Here is a 22,459-nt window from a genome sequence, read left to right on the forward strand (position 1 = left end):
TAATAACGAAGAACACATTACCTGTGCTCTTAAGCAGTATTAGAGATGCTTTTCAAATAGTCAAACTTCACACAGGCCTAATATAGAGAACACACTCATTTGTCCTACACCCCTTCCCGCCATTTGAGCTATTGTTCACATCTTTACTTCAAATAAAAGGTTTCACATTGTTTATTTCCAGCTTCCTTTACACATACTGTTATTATTAATACAAAGTCATTAACCACACACATCTATTGAAAACAAGTAGATTTCCCTGATAATTGACATGCTGAAAATCTTAGGAAGAATGTTCCCTCCCCCAGCTCTCTCGTCCCTATCATAAAAGCTGCTTCCATTTCATATAGAGTAATACAACATGTTTAAGCTAATTTCTCCACAATGTTTGTAGCCATTTAGTACCCACACATGAAAGAATAAAAACAGAGGTATAGTTGAACAGTAATCATGCAGCACATATATTTACTGCAATGAAAACACATACATTTGCCCTAAGCATGTGTAACGCACCCTCTTCTTTTATGAGGGAAACCTTCCAGAGTTTTGGAGCTATCCCCAAACAAGGATGTCCCCTGCTCACATCTCTCTCTGAACACAAAGACTTCACCTCAATATATTGGGGAGGGAAAATATACTTTGTCCCTTCAAATTTAACACACATGAATATATATAAGGTGACATTAAAATGAATATACCAGATTTAACTTTCCTGCCAAAACACGTTACTTTAATACTTCAAATAATTCAACTTAATCCTTCAACATTTAGCCAAAGTGCACCACATTCAGACGGAGGAATGCACCGGCTTCTAGCAGCGCTGTAGCCCCATCCACGAGTAACGTTTCCACGTCAGGTGTTATGTATGCTAGCAGCAACACACGGAGTTAACTACATTATACAAACATAGGTTAATGATTAGAGGTAACTGAGTTATTTATTTTGTTAAAGTTTCAGCTATTCTGTCATCAGATTATTTAATACGATTTGTTAAAGCATTGTTGTTTCTTTTGGTGTGAAATATTATTTATTTAATTTATATAAAAAGCAATGTTAGTTTTGTTCACAATTTGTTTAGTTAGTTTACCTTATTTTTTCCCCAAAAGAACCGATAAGAGTACCGTTAAAAGACCTGAACGATAAGCGGTATCGATAAAAATAGTAGTACAGTTAAAACCTTAACGATACCCATCCCTAGTTGACACACATTTAAGAGACAGATTATCTAATCGATAGATTTATGATTATAAAATTATAAAAGTAGGATAGACATGTGGAGATTATCCTGCTGAACAAAACGTGATCGGTCTCTTAAATGTGTGTCAACCACAGACCTTATTTCCTGCTATTTTCCAAAATCCTGTGGAGAATTTGCATTGCTTTTTGTCGAAGGAACCGGAAGGAGTTTACTTCCGGGTTTTAGGACGCGTCACTGTGGCATTCTATTAAGTTGTGAAATACATGTATTGTGTAATTACCAAAGTGTGTGTCTTCATTCATAAAATCCTTCTTACAAAATTAGAACTGACTATAAATTTATTATAACATATATAATTAGTTCAGATATTTATAGTATAATGAAGTAAATGTTTAGTTTGCTCCACCTACATCAAACGAAATAAAATAACCAATGCAATATTTCATAATTTATTACAATATGCAAGTATTACTATGAAACGGACCGAACATGCATTACATTTTGTCGAGTTATTACATGAATTGTCGTTATACCTCCCCTTCCCCTACATGATCTGAAACTCTACGTCTATGTCTTCCATCCCCATGTCTTTATTTCCCAGATGTACGAGGAAGCAGAGGGGATCCTGATGAAGATACCAAAACCTGTTGAAGAGGACGAAGACGCTCCTGCAGAATCCTGATCCTCCTCCTCCTCCTCCTCCTCATGTGTCCCCTGCCACCCTACCAACATGAACAAATGGACTGACAGAGTATAATATGTAACGTTAGGAAGGCGTCTGGAATGTTTCTGTTACTCGGACCGAGTACCATAGCCAAGGAAGAAGAGGAAGTGGTCATCGCTCGCCTTTCTTGGAAACGAAGGATGTCGATATCTGTAAACACAATTTAACCCGACACGCTGTTTAAGACTTTTTTTAACAGGAAAAAGGGGGGAGCAGTTTTACCAAATACTGTTTTCAGAAGGGTCGGCAATCTTGAGCAACACTCACAATAATACATCAACATAATGCTAAAGGACGCGCTGGATCATTAGGACAAAGACTCTCGTTGTGTTTTTAAAGAAGAAAAAAAAGTATCTTTCCGGAGATAGTGTTTTTTCCTGTAATGAATTGAATAAGGCATGTTGTTGTGTCTACCCAGTGATTCCTGCCCCCCCCCCGTTATTTTCTCCTTATGAAACAAAACACTACAGAAGGGTCCTGCTGTTTTTCAAACTCATGTGGAGCCTTCCTGGTTCATATCTCACCCCGACTTGTGATCTGTTCGCCCCACATAACCTGCTTCTCCTTCCTCACCTCTTCCTACAACCTGTAGCCTCTCGTCAGCACAGAAAGCCAATTACTTTTCTATGACTTGTATCTCAGACAATCAAACATCATTAGTATTGTATTTTCTAAAGCACTATATAAGTACACAAGGAGAATAGCATGTGATTTAATGCTAGAATATTCCATCCTTTACTTGCTTAGGACCTTTTTAATGTTTTTCTTCAGCTCCTCAGGAGGTGGGCTAATCTTGTGGAAAGATTATAAGTTATTTCTAGATTGATTCATTACAGATTTAGTACCAAATCTCTGCTTCTTACCTCTGTGCTTCACCTCCACTGCATGTGCAACAAGCATGGCAAAGTTGTAACGTCACCTTAACGTGTTTCTTGCTTGTAACTTAAAAATAATAATAATAATAATAGATTTCCATTACATGCTGCCATCACATTGTTGGAATATAATGACCCCTGAATCTGTTTCCACAATGCAATATCACTGTCTGTCATTGGCTGAGATGGAGGAGGGGGAGTGTGATGACTTAAGGATTTGTAAAAGGTTTCCAGGGAAACTGGGGATCTCTGTTTCCATTGGCTTGTTTTTGCTATAATGCTGCTACACAAATGGACTCATAGAAAGATGATTCATAGATCAGCTGAGTGATGTCAGATCCGATCTATTTATTATACGTCTGTACCATAGAGTGAGCTCGACCAGAGAAGAAAAAAAAAGTTATTTATATTTTTTCCTCAAGACTGTATTATAATTTAAAAAAGATGTTTCTCTTCTTTTGTTTGTTGCCTGAATCGTGGTTTCCCTTGTAAAATGTGTACAGTATGTTTTTGGGGGCATTGATGACCTAAAGAAACATACAATCCTATCAAAGGGATGCATTGTTAATAAAACAAAATTTGAAATACCCAAAAACGTTTGATGCTTCTTCATTTATTTAAAGGGGTCCTATCATGCAAAATGCACTTTTGTACGTCTTTTATACATGAATATGTGTCCCCGGTGTTCCAGGGAACTCGCCAACTGTCAGAAAACACAACCCTCTCTATTTTCCTCCATACCCAAATCTCTAAAAAAGGGGCTGCAACGGATCTGATACAGACTGATCCAGATTTGAACACTTTTATTTCGTCACAGAAGTGGCGCTACGGCTATTGGGCCAACTCCACCAATCAGAAGGAGACAGCCACGGACATTGCCGTTTGAAAGTGCTGGAGACGCTGTAGTACATATTTCAGGCCACCAGATGGTGCTGTTCTCACTGAATCCGAGCATGAAAGGCAGTGATAAATTGAGCGAAATGAGGAATGGGTCAAATGCATGATCTGTTTGGTATTTTGAAAAATAAAAAGTATAAATATGCCTTATATAGGTATGGTCGAACAATATATTATTCAAAAATAGCATGATAGGTCCACTTTAAATGTTTTATTTGTCAATTATCTCTGAGTTTTACTAATGTTTCAGTAATGACAATGAAGAATTGCCGATCAATCATCAATCCATGTTTATTTATATAGCCTAATATCACAAATGTTACATTTGTCTCAGTGGACTTCACAGTTTGTACAGAATATCAGTATGACAATATGACACCCTCTGTCCTTAGACCCTCACATCGTACAAGGAAAGACTTCCAAATAATGAATGGGGAAAATGGAGAGCAACAGAGGAGGGATCCCTCTCCCAGGACGAACAGACGTGCAATAGATGCCGTGTGTAAATTGAAAAGATAATACGCTTACAACATAGGAAGTCCAATGCATGTGTCTATAATAAGAAGATGAATCCACGACGATGTCAACAATCCTGTGGGAGCCATCAGGGAAGTAGTATGGTGAGAGTCTGGCAGGACAGCAGAGACCGGTTCAGCCACGACTCGAAATCCAGGACTCAGGATGCAGAATGCAGGACTCAGGATCCAGGACTCAGGATCCAGGACCACAGCCACGACTCAGGATCCAGGGTGTTTTATACGTAAATTGCAATTTATTTAAAATGCCAAGTTCAAGGAACTGCCTTGTCACTTTGATCATACATGGAAGTGGAGCCTATAGTATTAATTTAAAAGATTTTTTTTTCAATAAATAAATCTAATTTATATTTACATAACATTACAAGCATTAAATATAACACTGAAATGGTAAAGAAAAACGCAAATTATTATTAATAATATCAGGATCAGCCACGACTCAGGATCCAGGGCTCGCGATCCAGGACTCAGGACCACAGCACCAGGATCAGCCACAACTCAGGATCCAGGGCTCAGGATGCAGGACTCAGGATCCAGGACTCAGGATCCAGGACCACAGCAACAGGCACAGCCACGACTCAGGATCCAGGGCTCAGGATGCAGGACTCAGGATCCAGGACTCAGGATGCAGGACTCAGGATCCAGGACCACAGCAACAGGCACAGCAACGACTCAGGATCCAGGACTCAGGTACACAGCACCAGGATCAGCCATGACTCAGGATCCAGGGCTTGCGATCCAGGACTCAGGACCACAGCAACAGGCACAGCCACGACTCATGATCCAGGGCTCAGGATGCAGGACTCAGGATGCAGGACTCAGGATCCAGGAGTCAGGATCCAGGACCACAGCAACAGGCACAGCCACGACTCAGGATCCAGGGCTCAGGATGCAGGACTCAGGATCCAGGACTCAGGATGCAGGACTCAGGATCCAGGACTCAGGACTCAGGATCCAGGACCACAGCAACAGGCACAGCCACGACTCAGGATCCAGGGCTCAGGATGCAGGGCTCAGGATGCAGGACTCAGGATCCAGGACTCAGGATCCAGGACCACAGCAACAGGATCAGCCACGACTCAGGATCCCGGCGTAGATACACCAAAAAGAAATTTGGGGGAAGCTGGGTTATTCGGGACATGAGAGTACACAGCTACAGACAGAGAGAAGGAAGACGTAAGGTGTCCCCCGACAAACTAAGCCTAGAGCAGCTAAACTAGGGTCTAAATCTTATCAGCCCTAACTATAAGCTTTATCAAAAAGGAAGGTCTTCAGCGCACTCTTAAAAACGGATAGGGTGTCTGCCGCCCGAACACCAACTGGAAGCTGATTCCACAAAAGTGGAGCTTGATAAGAAAAGGCTCTGGCTCCCATTGTAGGACTGACTCTAGGAACAACCAATGATTGGGTCTGAAGCCAGTAAGTGATGGTAAACATGTTTTTACTTTTACTTTATCTATTCATCTTCTTAATTAAAGGAGCTCTTTTATGCTCATTTTCAGGTTCATATTTGTATTCTGTGCCTTTACTGTGTCATTGATACATGCTTTAAAGTTCAAAAAGCTTTTTATGTTCCTCATGCCTGTGCTGCAGCACCTCTTTCCCCACTCTGTTTGAAACCAGAGCCCAGTGTGCTCTGATTGGTTAGCTGACCAGCTCTGTTGTGATTGGTCAACCACTTAAAGATGTCCCGCCCCTTACCCTATCTCGTCGGTGAGTTGGAGCGCTAGCGAATAGAAGTGCGATTGTTTCATAGTGATGTCTGTATGAGTGTGGGAGAGAAACTCCTTCTGGAGGGAACACAGGGATGTTAGCGTCTGCACACCCTTTACATGCACACAAACCTATACACACTACAGGTAAGGGGAAACCCCAAAAGCATTTGAAGGCAGCCTCAAAATAAGAGGTGCAGTTTATCATGACCAGACACAAATATGGAAGGACAAAGAAAAGATGGAACAAACAAAACTGTTTAATAACTTTTCAGTAGAAACCTTTGCATGAAAGTACAGGAAGGGCATTATCAGTTTACCATATTTATTTATATATTTAATATACAATAGCTGTCAGTCACATACAATTGTATGGATGTTAAAGAAACTAGTGTGTCGAGGCTTTTCTTCTATGTACCATAAATACAATTATTATACAAAATGATGATTCTAAATGTTTAAACACATTAAATATTTTTTTATTTTACAGCAATTTTCCATGCTACGCTATTGAAGAAACTATAACATGAAAAGATGGAGTGTGTGTTCCTTTAAATCCCTCTAAACAGTGCTAATGTAAAGTGTTCACACATACAGAATAATTACATTTTATACAAAAACTACAAAATGACTAATTCAAGAACATTTGTCGACTTCCTGTCCTGTCAAGAAATTCCACAATTAAAAAAAACAAATCTAGCCCGGCTGCAGACGTGTAGCTTCTCTCATGTGGAGGCAGGAAGGTTGACTGTCTTTGTCGCATTGCTTGGATATATTGCACAACTGTGTCTTCAGTCCCACCAGTCCATTTCTGATTGAGGTACATAGTAAAGTGAATGATTTCCATAGGGAGCCAAATAGTTGACTCCTTGTTTGCTATCTCTTTCCTGTTTCTGTGTCCATCCTTGTTCAGTTTGCTACACCAGTATTTACTCATCAGAGCTTTAAAACAGTTTTTTTGGCGCTCAGAAGCTATCGATCTTCTCCTCTTTCTCCTGCTTTTGATTCTCTTCAATTTGTGAAGGACTGCTGGCGTCCTTTGTAGGGTTTAAGTCCGGGCAATGTTTTATCTCGCTGTCTTCAAAGCTCAGGTTATCATAGATATGTCTCATATTGTTCCTCATCTCCAGCTCCCTGGCGGCCTTCGCTTTGACCTGCTGGTGCTGCAGCAGCACGGCTTTGTTCACACCAGGACCTGAGCAAGGAAAAGAACGAGTTGTGAGTCAAATATATTCAGATGTTCTCAAAATCTCTTTGCATAATTTTAAATACAATTGTCACAACTTTTATTGCATTCATTTTTTTTCATGCTTCAAAACCTTGTTTTTGTTTATTTACCAAAAGCCACCAAAAGGAAAAGTTGCTTTCACTTTGATTTAACGGTAAGCCTACTCGTCAAAATGTTTGGATATTTTTTCACCATGCTAATCAACCAGGGGTTTTTCCTTTTTCTCATTTTTTATTTTAGTTATATACTATTTCATATCACAGTGAGCTTTTGAGATTAGGGTCTTCAGTAGCTAAATTAATAAAATATTTATTTGTACCTCCTTAGAGATTTTGATTATTTAATTGAACATGTATTTTTCAAGTGATTGATCAAACGATTTAATAATGTTTAGAAATTTAAAAAAATCGGATAATCAACTCCTAATCTATGATAAATTAGCCGCATGCAAGTATTGATATTGCAAATTGTCGACGATTGTACTGTTTTGAACACGTACCAGAACAAGAGCAATTTCTATAATAAATGCTAATTGCAAAGATTAAAACATCTCACTCAAGAATTGATTTAGTGAAACTAAGATAAACTGCAATGTAGCTTTCCAAACCTCTTTTTTACATATGTAAAGTACTTACCAAAGTAGCTGAGCAGCACAGGGAGGAATATGAGTCCGTGAGCCATCCCCAAAAGTGTGATGACTAAATTTAATCGGAAGAAGAAGATCTGGATGAGCTGCGCTTTGGCAAACGCCAGCACGAGGATGCCTGGCAGGTTGGTCATAGCAACACCAGCAAACACCTACAGGGTCAAAAATACATATATTTATAAAAATCTAATGTTTGTATTTAACAATTTGTGCACTGGTTTGTCTTATGGTTAACTCACCGCGCTGCCCATGTTGGCCGTAGCCTCCTTGGCTCTTTCTACACGTGTTGGTTTAGTGCTGAGTGCAAAGGATCTCGTCATATGAGACACAAACTCCACCGAGATGCCCACCGCCTGCAAACAACACAGAGAGAGTAGGCAAGTAGAAAGAAATTAGAATATAAATGTATTTGAAACATCTTGCTCTTCTAAAAATGATAACATCACAGATTGTCTACAAGACATATAAAAAATACTAAAGTAAGATTATAGCAATTTAGTTTTGCACCTGCATAATGAAGTTGACCTAAAAAATGACTGAAGATCTAAAAAGATTATTGAAATTGGAGCAGCAGAGGCTAAAATATCTAGATTTCTAGTACCTTAATCTGGAACTAGGAACACCTTTTGCATGTTTTTCTACCCGAATTGGCGGAGAATTTTTAAAACTATGGGTTACTTTAACAATATTGTTTTTTCTTCCTTTATAATTAATAATATTGATACTCGCAACTGTGTTCTCACAGCTAAACCAGTTAACCTAGCATATTGTGTCAAATAAATCCCTTTAGTGAAACAGAAAACCTCGTCCAACTGTCTTCACAGGATGAGAAGTACTCCTTATTACCAGTAAAACTATCTTCATATGTAAGATCAGCGCAGTGCCTCTTTAATTGTCTTACCGTGACCAGGTTGATAAGGGCGACGGCATTGTAATCGATGTTCCACAGAGTCATGACCCCAACAGTGTCCACGGTGATCATGATGATGGTGATGAGGTTGAGCAGGCCGGAGCGCAGGTCCAGACCGAGCAGCAGACAGCACACCACGAAGGTGGGCAGCAGACACAGGGAGATGTTGAACAGTCCCTCTGGAACAATGGTCAGGTACTGCTCATAAAATACATTGGTCACCCTGGAGGAAGGAGAGAAGACAAACAATGGTCAGAAATGACAGACAGCAAAGGTTTAAAGGGGGCCTATTATAGGGGTTTTCTCTTTCCTGTAGTTTGTTATAAAGGTTTGTGTGCATGTAAATGGTATGCAAAGGCTTAAATCCTAAAGTTCAAGCTAGAGAGTTTCTCTCCCACACACTCCCCCCCTGCCTGAAACGCCTCCATTGGACTTTTAAGGGGCGGGACATCTCTAAGCCATACAACAGAGCCGACCAGACAACCAATCAGAGCAGACTGGGCTCTGGTTTCAGACAGAGGGTGAAAAGAGGTGCTGCAGCACAGGCAGTATGAGAAACTAAAGAGCTCTTTGAATATTGAAGCATTTTAACAAATCACAGTAGAGGCACGAAATAAGAAAGAATCGTTTTTGTAAGATTATCAAGGTAAGATACAGTTAAATGAATGAACATACGTGTAAGGAAATACTTCAAAGTCGGGTGAGGTGCCTTCGATTTTCCTCATGGTCATTGTGATGTTGTGGGCCAGCTCTCTGGCCATCTTGAGTGCAGCAGTGAATTCCTGCGAGTTGGTTAACGGTGTGTGGTACGCCATGAACCGAGAGGCTGGGAGCACAGGGAAGAAAACATTCATTAATTGAATTTAGGCGCTTCTTCTATTTCATATGAATAGTTGTTGATTTTTTCAATAGCTTCCATACAAACAAACTACATAATATCTCTTTAATAGAAGATTTTAAATGACTAACCTATAATTTCTCCTTTTTCATCCATCACCACCGCTTTGTCATAGGCACCAAGACCTCTGTTGAAAGAGATAATAAGCAGTCATGATATTGTTTTCATGTTGTGATGTTTTAAAGTGTGTACATGTGCCGCTAACACACCCTTTGGGGCACTGCAGGTCAGGTCTGTTACCCAGGAAGTCAGGCAGGAAGCGGTTGAATTCTTCCTTAGTGGGCCTGAGGACGCCACCTGGAGGAGTTGACATGCACTTCTTGGGACAGAGAAAACCAGCTGTTGACACATAAAAGCAGATTAGGTATGAATAAAAGAAGGGGAATAGCTTTCATCATAAAAGGAAATTAAATGTAAAGAGAGTTTGTTACTGTGGTTATTCTTACATTCGTTTGCAGGACAGAACTTTCCAGCATTTGGGCCGAAGGCGTACAGACGACAACATTTGGATCCTGGGTTCAGCCAATCAATGAAGTCGTCCACCCAGGAGTTAGAAGGAATACCCAAGTATGATCTAGGGACAGGGGGGGGGGGGAAATCACTAATGTAAGAAACCATAATCTTATCTTTATAACTTTTAAAAATACATATAAAAAAACGTTTTTTCCACAAACAAGGGACACAGTGTCTACACTCAGTGTGGTGATGAGGTTAATAACAGCTCTCAAAGGGAAGTGATGCAACTCCGTTTATGTAGTATATTTGAACGTTTTCCCAACAGATATGCCACTTTGCCTGGATCTTTCGAGTTTTTCCTCTGAATTTGACCTGAAATGGCCTTAGGATGTAGAAGCACACATTACGGAGGACATTTAACCATTTAAAGGTCTTTTTGTCATATTGATAGTATAAACAGCTAGGGAATATAAATATGCTCCTTAAAAAGCGATCAGCCAGTTCTAACCGTGCAGAGACTTCTTTTGATCTTACTCTCTGCAAGAAAGCAAATAAGTATATTTCCCAAAATGTAAAACTATGAATACATCCTCCTGACACATTGCAGTGAATGGGAACACCATTTGATCTTATTTTAGCAAGCATTGGGAGACTAAACTTAATAAATGTCTTATCAATCATCAACGTTTTCTTTGTCCCTGACCTTGATTTGATTTGATGCCACACTATAATTCTGGGCTTCCTTATTTATGAGAAGAGCTTTGCAGTTTGCAGGTAAGCAACTGATAAGGAGGATAATAAACTAGCTCTATAATCCTTATTTTGCGAAGGAAACAATTTAAGTCTTATAATAATCCCTCTGACTCTCAAAAGGGCCTTCAAGTCAATCTGAACGCTGATAGTATATCAAAATCAGATAGTGAGCACTAGGTTATACAATTCTCTCCTGTAAGTGTATTCATTTGTCTGTTTGTTGGAAAATAAATATGCTGTACTGCGGGATACAGGCTACAATCCAAGTGTTTTTAGACCTAATAATCAGCCCGGTCATAACCATAACCAAATATTTTTAATAAAACAGTCAGTAATTATTATAAGGGATGTTCTGGGTGTTGGCTCTTGATGGCACGGTCACGTCGAGGAAGCCTTTATCTGCTCAGTGAAGCTCATGTAACTGAGTTAACCATTAACTGATCTGATTGGATAGTATGTTAGAGGTTGCTACCATGATACCAGCAGGTTCAAGGATGAGTCACTGTAAAATGAGAAATGTGAAGGACAAAGGCAGAGAACCAATCTGCACTGAGCCACTGGTTACTCTTGGTAATTTACAAAACTAGCTTTTATTTATATCTAAATGTATAAATAAATAAATGAATATAATAATTCACAGAGATAAACGCCAAATTGTTCCTGAAAGCACAACACAGAGGACTAAATAATTGTCTTCTTTTTTGTCATGTTCCTCTGGCCTTAAAGTGAGACATGGCATGTACAATTTGTTTTAACCCATATATACCATCAAAGCATCATATCAACATCAGTACAGTACTTAAATTAAAGAAAATATTATTCATATTTTTCTTCTGTAGTTTGGCATATAGCCAAGTTTAGTAAAAAAACAATTAAATGTATAATTTGGATATTTTCTTTCGACAAGTCCAACATCATTTATGTTATGAAACGGAAATAGCCCAAACTCTCCAAATTGACCAGTGCATAGAAAAAATATGTTTTGCCTGCAGTGTCTCACCTCACAAAAGGTTGAAGAGTTTAGCTGAGCCACAATTTGTTATCAAATAAAAGTGCACATCTTGTTTATAGCCTACAGTTTGACCTACATAGATCATGAAAATGATAAACTCACAGTTCAGGGTGGTTGGTGGCGTACTGGATCTTCTGGGTGAGTGAGTACTGATCGCAGCCCACGCTGGAGCAGACTCCATTCATGCCCTTCACAGCGGTGAAGTCAAAGCCTTTCTTTGTTACAAAATAAACAGGGACTCCGACTTCAAAGTATTTGTACAGGTACTTGAAATAGTCCAGCATGTAAGAGCCCTGCACCAAAAAATAAATAATATATGTTAGTTTACATAAACATTGGTGAGCAACCGTTAATTGAAATGTATAGAGGTGCTGACGGACCTCAGGCATAGCCAGCTCCTGATCCAGACCCACAGTCACATTAAACATGAGGTATACAGATCCACACAGCACGGAGATGAAGACCACCATCTGAAGAGATAACAGTAAAGAGGTATTATGACTGAGTACTTCTTACACCACTGATGTATTCAATAAAAATGTCCAGTTAAATTAGTCCTGGAATCCTTTTTTAAATGAGAGCATGATCATCTTACTTGATGTCATTGCTAAACTTAGATTTCACATCAGAGGTAAACCATGTTCAGAATGACTCTCTTATGTTATAGTTAACGGGGATGTAGCTTTACCACAATAAACCTGGTGAAGCTGTGCAGGAGGACAGGGGCGTAGTATTTCCTCATTAACGGGAGCAGGAAGCCCTCGTTAGGCTCGTTGGGACGTTTTTTCGATACTGTGACACAGCAGACCAGTTCACAGCGGTTTTTGTCTTGGCGACGGGCGTCCAGGGACAGCAGTGCCACGAAAGCTGTCATCTGGAGGATGAAGTCCATGAGCACGGCGAAAGCCGCGTACAGAGCGAAGGTCTTCACCGCTGGCATGGTGGACAGGGCCCCTGGGGAACAAAACAAGATACAGTTATAGAAAATGTTTTGCTTGTCTATTCATTCTGTTTTAATCCTATATTTCCACACAGTTGCGGATAAAGACTAGGTTACAAAAGTATTCTTATTAAAGTATTTGTCAAACTTGATGCCAGGGGAGGCTGCGTGTAACTGTGATCAAAAAATGTCCAAAACAACTCCAGAGCGTTTTAAAGTTTAACAAGTAAAAATATATAATAAAAAGAACACAATTTTATCTAAAAGAATATTCGTCTTTAATCCCAATTTTTGGGGTGTTTAGCCTTTTTAAAAAAAGTGTTTCACTGCTGGTAACAAACTTGTTATGTCGAATGTAGTGTATTAAAACACCACTTATTCAGTAAAACTACAATTATACAAAAATAGTTATATATCTATTAAAGAAAGTATACATTTATAAATCTGATATTTCACGTTTTTTTAGGGTGCTGATATGATACATATTTTTGATGTCTCCCCAGACATGTATTTTTTTACTTGGGTATTTATTGCAAAGATTCCTACCGAGAAAGAAGCAGATCGACTCGGAGAGACTGCACAGGAGCATGCTGGGAGCTACGTTTCCAAGTACACGACCGATGTGCTCCTCTCTCTTCTCTCCAGGCATCCGCACATCTCTCTGCGAGGAAAAGAAGAGTGGAGTTACATCCAACAATTATTTACAGTTCACATCCTGTAAAGTCAGCAATACTGGTGTACACAAACAAGTACACACCTGGTACTCCAGAACAAAGATGAAGATGTTGTCGGCTCCAACGGCGAGCACCAGGAAAGGCACGACCTGCAGGATGATGAGCGAGGAGGGGACGCCGATCCAGGAGTAGAAGCCCATGGAGGAGAGGACAGAGCAGCCGACCACCAGGATCCCACCCAGACCCACCAGGAACTTGGAGTCTACCTACAGGACGCAGAGATAAGATCCAGATGTGGAACAAACTCAGTGAACCTTCTGAGAGCCATATCTTTTTCTCTATCATATCTTCTGTATTGTATAACATAATGGGCTATAACCTAAGTGCTTCACTGTAGAGATTATCACCATACAGCTGATGCAGATATACGTCTCTCCTTATCATACATGTGATAAGACGGGGCTTATCAGTTTTACCTTCTTGGATGTGGTCCAAGGGAGTTGTTTTTTTAATAGTAAAACGACATGTTATCTAGCAGCAACTTAACAAGATGATAACCTTTTTTTCCACCAAAATAAGTGTGTATATGCATTTTCTACTGCATCTCTCTGAAAACCCATCGAAGCAGGTGATAACCTCCTTTCGGGTTGCCGGTTACATTTTGACTTCATGAATGTGCAAGGAAGCAGGGTTAGTAACAATGGTGGTTAGAAAGGGAATACCTTACAGGCAAAGGGCCATAAGTCGGTTTCAAACATGGGCCATTGCGGTAAGAACTCAGTCTTGATACATCTCAAGGCAACTCATGCAGTAGTTGGGAAAAATGTTCACTCAAAACCCTCAATGTGAACCTCATGTTGGCTCTAGTGGAAAAGCTAAGGGATCATCAAAGCCTGTTGTTAAAGTCTGAAGGACTCGGAATGCTTGTACATAAACTGAAGGCAATCCATCCAATATGTCTTGACTAGTCTGAACCATAGTGATGGCCCTAGCAACCTCAAGTGGCTAAAACAAAGCAGAGTAATATGACTGCACTATAAAGAAGATAGGGATTACTCTTTAAAGTCTTACCAGTATGCGCTTCAATGAAGAGTACTCCCCCAGTGCTACAGCGATGTAAACAAAGATGACAGCATAGCTGATCATGAAGATGGGGATGTCCTCTGCTGTTGTCCGATTAATCTCATCCTCCAGAGACCTCTGGAGAGAGAAGAAAAATAATTAGGGGCTAAATAGTTCAAGAAAATGATGACAGGATAGAAAAAGAAGAGAGAATTCAACAGGATACAGCATGAGAGTTTTTATATTTTACTGTACCTCTGCCATGTATGCAAAGGTGAAGTTGGAGCTCGGGCTCTTCTGGTAATCCTGGACAATTTTAAGGAATTCCGTCTCCCACTGCATGGCCACTTTGAACTTGGTGTTGGTACGAGCGTAGTTATTGAGGGAGAAGGTCATGACGAGAGCCTCAGCATTAGTGAAGTCGTCGTCTGAGAAAAGCAGGATAACAATTGTTTAATGAATCCATCTTCTAAATCATGAGTACCTCTCAGGATCTAAACAAGTAGAAGCAGCCTTCGGTTTCTGTTTGCTGTTGCCTTTTATTAAATCAAATAATAATTCACTTCTTGCACTGTAACTATTCTTCTTGTTATTGATAGCCATTTAGAATTATATTGCCTTATTCTATTTCAGCATGTTTTTAATTTCTCATGGCGTTTTAATTGCATTTGAATCTCCTTTTGTTATTGTGTTGTTTTGTATTGCCGTGTTGCTGAAGTGTGCTATGTAACCTTGATTTGCTTTTATTGTGTAGATATTTCCTGTGTAGAAGAAGACAGTCACTCACTCTCGTAGCCTCCCACAGCCAGAAAGGAGAAGACTGGACCTCCGTAATCCGCCATGCAGCTCAAACCTAAAGCAGTGATGTCTTTGAAGGACAGGGGGGAGCTTCAGAGGAGATGGAAGAAGAGAAGTTATGTTAAATTAGGGAGTAAAGGCTGATTTACATATTTAGAACAAAATATAAAAGCAGAAGAAAAAATAATCATTATGAAGTTAACTTTATGAGTGATTGAAATTAGCCGCATCTTTACCAGCCAACCACTATTGCATTTTTATAATATTACTTATAATTCAGCAAAATAATATATAATTCTCAAATGGGCCAATTGGCAACCTGAGTACTCTCTGTACTTCAACGCAAGGCTATTTATTTATATAAGTAAAATGTATGAGTCCTTAATACATCATCCACTGTTGCTTTTCAAATTTGAGTTTGACACCTTGACGTTCTTAATATAATAATATTATTATCAAGGTTATAGATTTTTTCATCCTTACTTTGTAATGTCCTTTTCTAGTCACTTATTTGGATTTTGTTCCAACTGTGGTATTTTTTAAATGTGCTTTATAAATAGCTTAGATGCGTGCTCACCCGAGGCAGTAGATCAGATGGTCCCTCCAGTCCACCTCTTTGGTCACTCCCAACTCCGTCATGTTGGCCTTGGCGTTCAGGTTGTCCAGGCTGTTCTGGAAGTACTGCGGCAGGCTGTTGACTGCACAGTCTGTCAGGTAGGGGTTGCTTGGGTTCAGCGGTGCAAAACAGACGTCCTTCAGACTCGCAGTGCGTTTCAGATCCTCTGACCAGAACTCAATGTTCTAAAAAGGGCAAAGAAAAGGTGTCAGTGTGACGGAATAGCCAAAATATACCCAACAGGCCCAACTGGCCACCATCTTTGGAGAAACACCGGCGAAAAACCCCAACAGCAGTGGACAAGGGACTCCTAATTTTATAGTTGTATATTTTTGAGTGTAATCTTGGTTGCAGGGGATGTAGGGAGGGGTAAAAGATGGGTTTAATTTGGGGTAAGGTCCGTATTATTTCGGTATGTTTGTACTTGTGTTGTGGTGAATGTTTTGCTTTGATTATAGGCTCTCTACCTGGATTCGTGACTGGAGCTCCATCAGCTCAATAATGAGATCTTTGGACATAATCCCGCTGAAATTCTGCTTTCCAAACAGCAAAGAGTCATAAATGTGGCCTTCTTTGCCCGGTGCTGTCAAGATCAGCTGGTTGGTCCTGAAGAAGGGGTCGAAGTAAGTGTCGTGAAACTCTTTCTCCTGCCGGGCGCGGCTCTTCGGGGCAGACCACAACTCCACGGGGTCCGTGGTGAGCTCGATGTCCTTCAGGCCCACAGAGAAGACAGCCGTGACTGCAGCCGACAACAGGAGCACCTTCATTGAAGAAAAAAATGAACTGAAACTCAACATCTCAAAACAATAGTGTGAAGAATTGTAAGCATTTAAAATGATGTATATACGTTTTTGTTTGTACAACAATGGAACAATACTTTTTAAATGTACTCTGATTGGCTTCTCAGTGTCCCGAGACTGATCTGTTTGGTACTGCCACTTGGGGCAACAAAATCAGAAATGTATGAAATTATACCCAAACTAATTAAGAGGCCGCCGCTGACTTGCATGGAACATTTTGTTTGATGATTATATGACTGTCGATTGTTTCCAATTATTGACTTATCATTTAGTTGACTTATCTTTGCAGCTTTTTTGCATTTAGAGTCTTTGAATTGCCTTTCGCGGCCAAGAATGAGTTCAACAAAAGTAAAATAGTCTTTAACTTTTAAAGTGAAACAAGATGTCTATTTTAATGTCTGTTATTATGTATTCAACAAGAATTGTGTTGGAACTAACCGTGAGAGGATAAGTAGCCATGAGGGTTCCCCAATATCGAAACTGTAAGCTGAGGAAGGCCTGAGCAACCAGGCTGTTCTTTTCAGCGCAGGTCACCTCTGACGGATCAATGAGCCGCTGATTCACATCATTACCGTTCTGGTCCTTGCCTTTCCCCTTCCTCTTCCCTTTCTCTTCATCCTTTCTTTTCTTGGACCTCACCAGGTAAGCAACGGCGAAGTAGAAAATGAAGGAAAACAACAGGAGACAGAGCAAGAGGATAGCAATCATGAGGAAGCCGTCGGTCCCCAGCAGCCTGAAGGGGCCGGGGGGCAGATTGAGAGGCGGCATGCTGGGGCACGACTCCTGGCAGTCCTGGCAGGAGCATTCCTTACCCCCGGAGGGTGTGGTCTCGTTACACCGGAGAGCCCGTCCAGCGTAGGGAATCACCCCCGCAGGTAGTCCCTCTGTGACTCCCGGTGGTACCAGCTGGAAGTCGATGTCGAGTGGAGCAAGGCCGTTACTGGAGTCTCCCTGGAAGTCATACCAGCGCTGGGGGGTGCACAGCTTGGCGCCGTAGCGACCACACATGGTGGCGATGGCGAAGCCTCCTGTGGCGGGGATCCTGACACTTTTGCAGGACTGGAAGGAGATGTCTGAGAAGGAGGTGCTGAGGAACGCCTGGTAAGCTACCACCACCTCATTGGTCGTATTCAGTATGGTGACGTTCATGACCTTTGTGACCTTCACCGTCTGGCTCTGGTTGGGGCTGCAGGTGTTTATGCAGTGCAGGTGGGCGAAGTTCTCAGCGCAGGACGGGCAGCGGACCAGCACCGCCTTGGACAGAGTCAGACTCATCTCCAGGGAGAACAGCTGGTTCTCGGAGCAGCAGGCGAACGTGTTGCCCTCTCCACGGTCCAAGAAGGGACACACCTGCAGCAAGAACAGGGGCTGTTTATAAACTGACAGACCCAAATACTTACTGTCAAGACAATACATAAGAATTATTACTTAAGAATTCACAAAAAACACTTAAAACTAGTCTACCATGCTTTATTCCTGTTCTGGGCTCCACTTAAACTCACAGTATGTATTTTTATGCTTTACTGCAAAAATCTGAATTTGGTCGCATCATGATATATAGCGTGGGATAATAGTTATATTCTACAGTTTAGGATAAAATCATATTTCATCATTCAGGATTTGACTGGAAGCCGAATTATCCACAGAGGTGGCTTCATCTCATAAAAAAAAAGACTCATTGATGAAAAACGTTCATAAACAGAGAATAAATCACTTTTATGTAAAAAGATCTGACTTGCTCTCCTGCTGCCCGGCTGCCGCTTGGCTAAGGTTATTCCTCTGCTAACTTAAGATACAGATGTCTATGTGACTAAAAGCTGGGGCCTTCATCCAATACAAATATTTAGTTAGAAGAGACCAGGATCTAAAAAAGCTGTTAGTATAAAAAAGGCTTAAAAAAAAGTCAATTTATGTCGAGAAAAAGACAATGTTGGGGATTGCGCAAATGAGATTTATCACCATTTAAAGCAACTAAATAAGTAGTTTTTCAACATTTCAGATTTTTTTTACAATTAAAATACGTTAATTGAGAATATAAGTGCACAACCAAACAACATATATAACTTTGTTCTAGTTGTTTTTAGACGTTTTAATGCTGAAATGTGACACACTGTCACCATCTACAGACCGCTTTGAGTCTCCTGTAGTGGTCCCCTGTGAGGGCTCGGGCTCGGCTGTAGTCCAGACAAGGGACGATGGGGGGGAGGAGAGCGCCTCCCACTGAGGGGTTGCGACCACACTCCTCATAGAAAGAGCAGAAGCCCGGCTCGTGTTGGGCCTCTGACAGAACCTGCACGTAAGAAAGAATCGTCACAAATAATCACAGGAGGAGAAACCACATTATGCTGGTAAGTGAAAAAAAGGAAGTAAGAAACAGATAAAGGAAGTTAATAGTTACTCAACCTAAAGACACTGACTTTTCATGTTGTATCACAATTTTGTAGTCTATAATGTACAGCTTTTTTTTTAACCAAATAGACACACTGTAGTCAACATAACTACAATGATAACTACCTGAATAAAGGTTGAGTGCGTCATAACTTGACTCGTGACTTTACTGCTGCAGGCTACAGTGTGTCCCGCCCTGTGAGCTATACTTAACACTTGATCGCTAGACAATTCAATTGTAAAACATTCAAATAGGTTCAAGTTCAAACATGTTACAGGTAAATCTGTAACAAATTGATATATAATTGTTATATTAAAGAAGGTCTTTAATGATCATCTTTACATTATTGTAAATGTATTTATTAAAAACGACTTACACTGGTAAAATGATGAATTACTTATCCATATGGACCTCTCTCTAAAAGACCTTTCCCATCCAATTTTAAAAACCTTTCTAAAGGTCCGCATTTCAACTTGATCTTTTGCATCTTGACACAACTCGATTTTTAAGAGTCTATATTTGATTACTTAATGTTATATATGTGTTATGCTTCTATTTCAATAGCACTTTCAGGTGTATGGAAGATTTTAAATACCAAAATAAAAACACATCACAATATCTATTGTGTTTATTTTAGTTTAGCATTAGGCTAAATATTGTAAAGACTTACTAGGCCTTTGCTGCCTTTAATAACACGTATCTAACCTTTGCGTTGGGTGCAAAGATTTGACAAACGATTAAACATCAGTTTTTTTTTGTCTTTTATTGTGTTTTACTGTTTACCACATTAAGCGCTAGTCATTTTATGAGATAATAGTTGAATAAAACACTTCCTTGTGCGTGGTAGTGTTTATATTGGTGTTTAAGTATCTTAATTAGAAGATAAATTACTTGTGTTTCTCAAATGTACAATCCTGGTCACACATATCATATCCTAACCTAAGAGGAGGACGTTTTTTTTTTTTGCATCTTCAGCATAAATTAGCAATGTTGAGAAAAGAGTTGAAATCTCAGATGAACATTTTGATCAGAGAAGGAACATTGTTTCTCTTTGAATTTAAGCATGAAGTCTAAATGTTGAGAATGATGTTGAAATGCCATTTTGAGACTACATTAGAATTGCTAAGAGTAAACAGTGAACATTGGAGAATAAATCAAATGACTAGCCACAGTGGCAAATACTGGACTTTATCCTCCAAATGCTGAAAGCAAACTTCCCCCCTCATTTCCCCCTCCCCCCCTTATGTCTAGCCCTTATACTCGTCCATAGTGGACTGAAATAAGTGTACCGCTAGTACCCATTCCAAAAGAAAGGTTTCCAGACTAACTTACCATGAAGGTCAGAAAAGTGATGAGGGCTGCGACACGGTTCATGATTCCTGAGTTTTCCAGCAGCAGGTAAAGAAGGCTCCTCAGGTACAGAGTGTAAAGGAGTGTTTATTGATCACTGCTGCCCTACCTGAAGATACATTAGACAAAGGAAGAGAGTGGGAGACAGCTTCTCCTTTAGTCCGTCTGTCCGTCTGACAGGTTGGGGAAGGTGAAACAACATGTACTGAGTCCCCACTCCTGTGATGTCACACCTATCTTATCTGGTGTGATTCCACGGCTGGCCAATCGCAGCTATGGATGATCAAATTCCTCTTCATGATACATAACATGGGTGGGATTTCGATAGGGTTGCTGGGGTGATCCCAAGCAGCAAGTAGAAACTACAGGCGAAGAGGAAGAAACAACCACACCCAGTGTACATATATCTCCAATCATTTATTTTTTACAGCAACTTGTTTTTTGTGTTTGTGTAGAAACATTAGTCGGACTGATTCAGATCAATCTGTTCACTGAACATGACCTTTAGACCCTCATTCCAGTTGCACTGCTGTCAGATATATGAACTGCAGAGAGAGAGCTTATCTGCCCATTTCCAATAAACACTTCCTTACAACACTTCCTTGTATAAAATGTTTTTAAAAAGAAATAAAATAAGTTTTCAAATCTGAATACAAGGAGGATATTCTTCCAAGCCATTATTATTATTGATATAATTAGAAGACTATTCGGTTCCTGGATCACATCCTCCAATATCAAATCAACTTTATTATCATGTTGTTATCATGCTTCAAGGTCATGCTGAGATAAACAATTCAAATGTTGTGATAAAAGGACAAGAATAAAAAGGGCAGATATGGTGATACGTTCTTTGTTCTCTACAGTGCTGATAAGTCACGGAAACACATATAACGTTGTAACTTGGCCAGCAAACCAAAAATCTAAATGTCTTTATTTCGGATATGTTGTACACATTTTGTGTTTTTTTTTCACTATCTGTGTTGAAATCTGTATTTTTGTTACACAATTCTGTTTTTGTAATGTTATTTTTAATTGTATTATCCTTGTGTGAATATGTACTGTCCTGTTTTTCATTCTCACTCTGTTGCTGCTTTAAACTCCTGGATTTCCCCACGGGGAAAAATAAAGCTCCTTTTGTTTCTGTTTAATCTTCCTCTATGTCTATATACTGATATCCTACTTAGCAATAAACCAGGTCAGGATTCTGATTAACAAACATTACAAGCAATTTATTCTTTTTAACAGTACCTGTGCAGCGCTGTTTTATTGTTTATTTATGTTTTAATGACTTTATTCCCACTACTTTATCGTCTTTATATGCCCTTCAGAGGAAGACACTGTACTGGCATCCATTATTTAGGAGGGCCAAGCTCAACATGAGCATGCACGGGACTTTCATTCATTAAGTGTTTCTGCAAAAATTCAACACAAGTCTGCATTTTTGGAAGAAACTTCTCCTGGGAAATTCCCCAAATCCATAAACGGGAAGCTACATTTGAATTTGTCCTGCAACACTTTGGGCTTCGCTGTAACAGCTTGACTTTAAAAATATGTGTGTTTTTTAACGTTATTTATTTCCTGTGAATTTGAATCCACACAGCCTCTTTTGCCAAACGCCACATAAAATCATAAATAATAGCACGATAAATACAGTGTGTATTTACAAGTAGATTTGCTGTATTTGTTTTGTAGTTGTATACAATTTGAACTATGATTTAAATGTACTAATAACATTTCATAAATAATTAATATATAGATTTATAAAATATATTCAAACGTGTGTTTGACACTTGTTCCTTAAATAATTATAAATAAATACACGTATTTATATACAAAGCTCCTGACAAGTAAACTGGCATATTACGTTGAAAGGTCTGACATATATTTACACAATCATGCAGGCGTGTATAATTATTCAAATGTATTATTTAAAATATAATAATAATAATAATAATACATTACATTTATAAAGCGCTTTTCCTGGTGCT

General features: G+C 39.6%; 2 protein-coding genes across 2 annotated transcripts in view; one reads left to right on the forward strand and one right to left on the reverse strand.

Annotated features, from left to right (window-relative positions):
• The window catches only part of LOC307042715 (rapamycin-insensitive companion of mTOR-like), a 33,251-nt gene extending 29,862 nt beyond the window's left edge, over window positions 1-3,389 (forward strand). The window contains exon 37 of the mRNA XM_079686768.1: window positions 1,797-3,389. Coding sequence (XP_079542894.1) covers window positions 1,797-1,877 — 81 coding nt within the window. The 3' untranslated portion in view covers window positions 1,878-3,389. The remainder of the gene's footprint in view (window positions 1-1,796) is intronic.
• Window positions 3,390-6,179: 2,790 nt separating this feature from the next.
• On the reverse strand, window positions 6,180-20,685 carry npc1l1 (NPC1-like 1). The gene is made up of 21 exons (XM_079687750.1): window positions 20,454-20,685; window positions 18,861-19,022; window positions 17,171-18,082; window positions 16,400-16,693; window positions 15,894-16,117; window positions 15,306-15,406; window positions 14,774-14,946; window positions 14,528-14,656; window positions 13,540-13,722; window positions 13,329-13,443; window positions 12,531-12,796; window positions 12,223-12,312; window positions 11,945-12,135; window positions 10,068-10,195; window positions 9,831-9,960; window positions 9,693-9,748; window positions 9,399-9,549; window positions 8,715-8,946; window positions 8,053-8,166; window positions 7,803-7,965; window positions 6,180-7,134 (listed from the first exon to the last, which is right to left on the reverse strand). Exons 1-21 carry the CDS (start codon window positions 20,493-20,495, stop codon window positions 6,905-6,907), a joined length of 4,086 nt encoding a protein of 1,361 aa, XP_079543876.1. The 5' UTR covers window positions 20,496-20,685; the 3' UTR covers window positions 6,180-6,904.
• Window positions 20,686-22,459: the final 1,774 nt, after the last annotated feature.

This window comes from Notothenia rossii (genome assembly GCF_949606895.1).
Source record: "Notothenia rossii genome assembly, chromosome: 6".
In the NCBI taxonomy this organism is placed as follows: Eukaryota; Metazoa; Chordata; class Actinopteri; order Perciformes; family Nototheniidae; genus Notothenia; species Notothenia rossii.

Coding starts and splice junctions, on each gene's coding strand:
- npc1l1 (XM_079687750.1), bottom strand. CDS start 20,495: ATGAACCGTGTCGCAGCCCTCATCACTTTTCTGACCTTCATG. Junction 19,023..20,453: donor TCACTTTTCTGACCTTCATG/GTAAGTTAGTCT, acceptor TCTTACGTGCAG/GTTCTGTCAGAGGCCCAACA. Junction 9,961..10,067: donor GTTCTGTCCTGCAAACGAAT/GTAAGAATAACC, acceptor ATGTGTCAACAG/CTGGTTTTCTCTGTCCCAAG.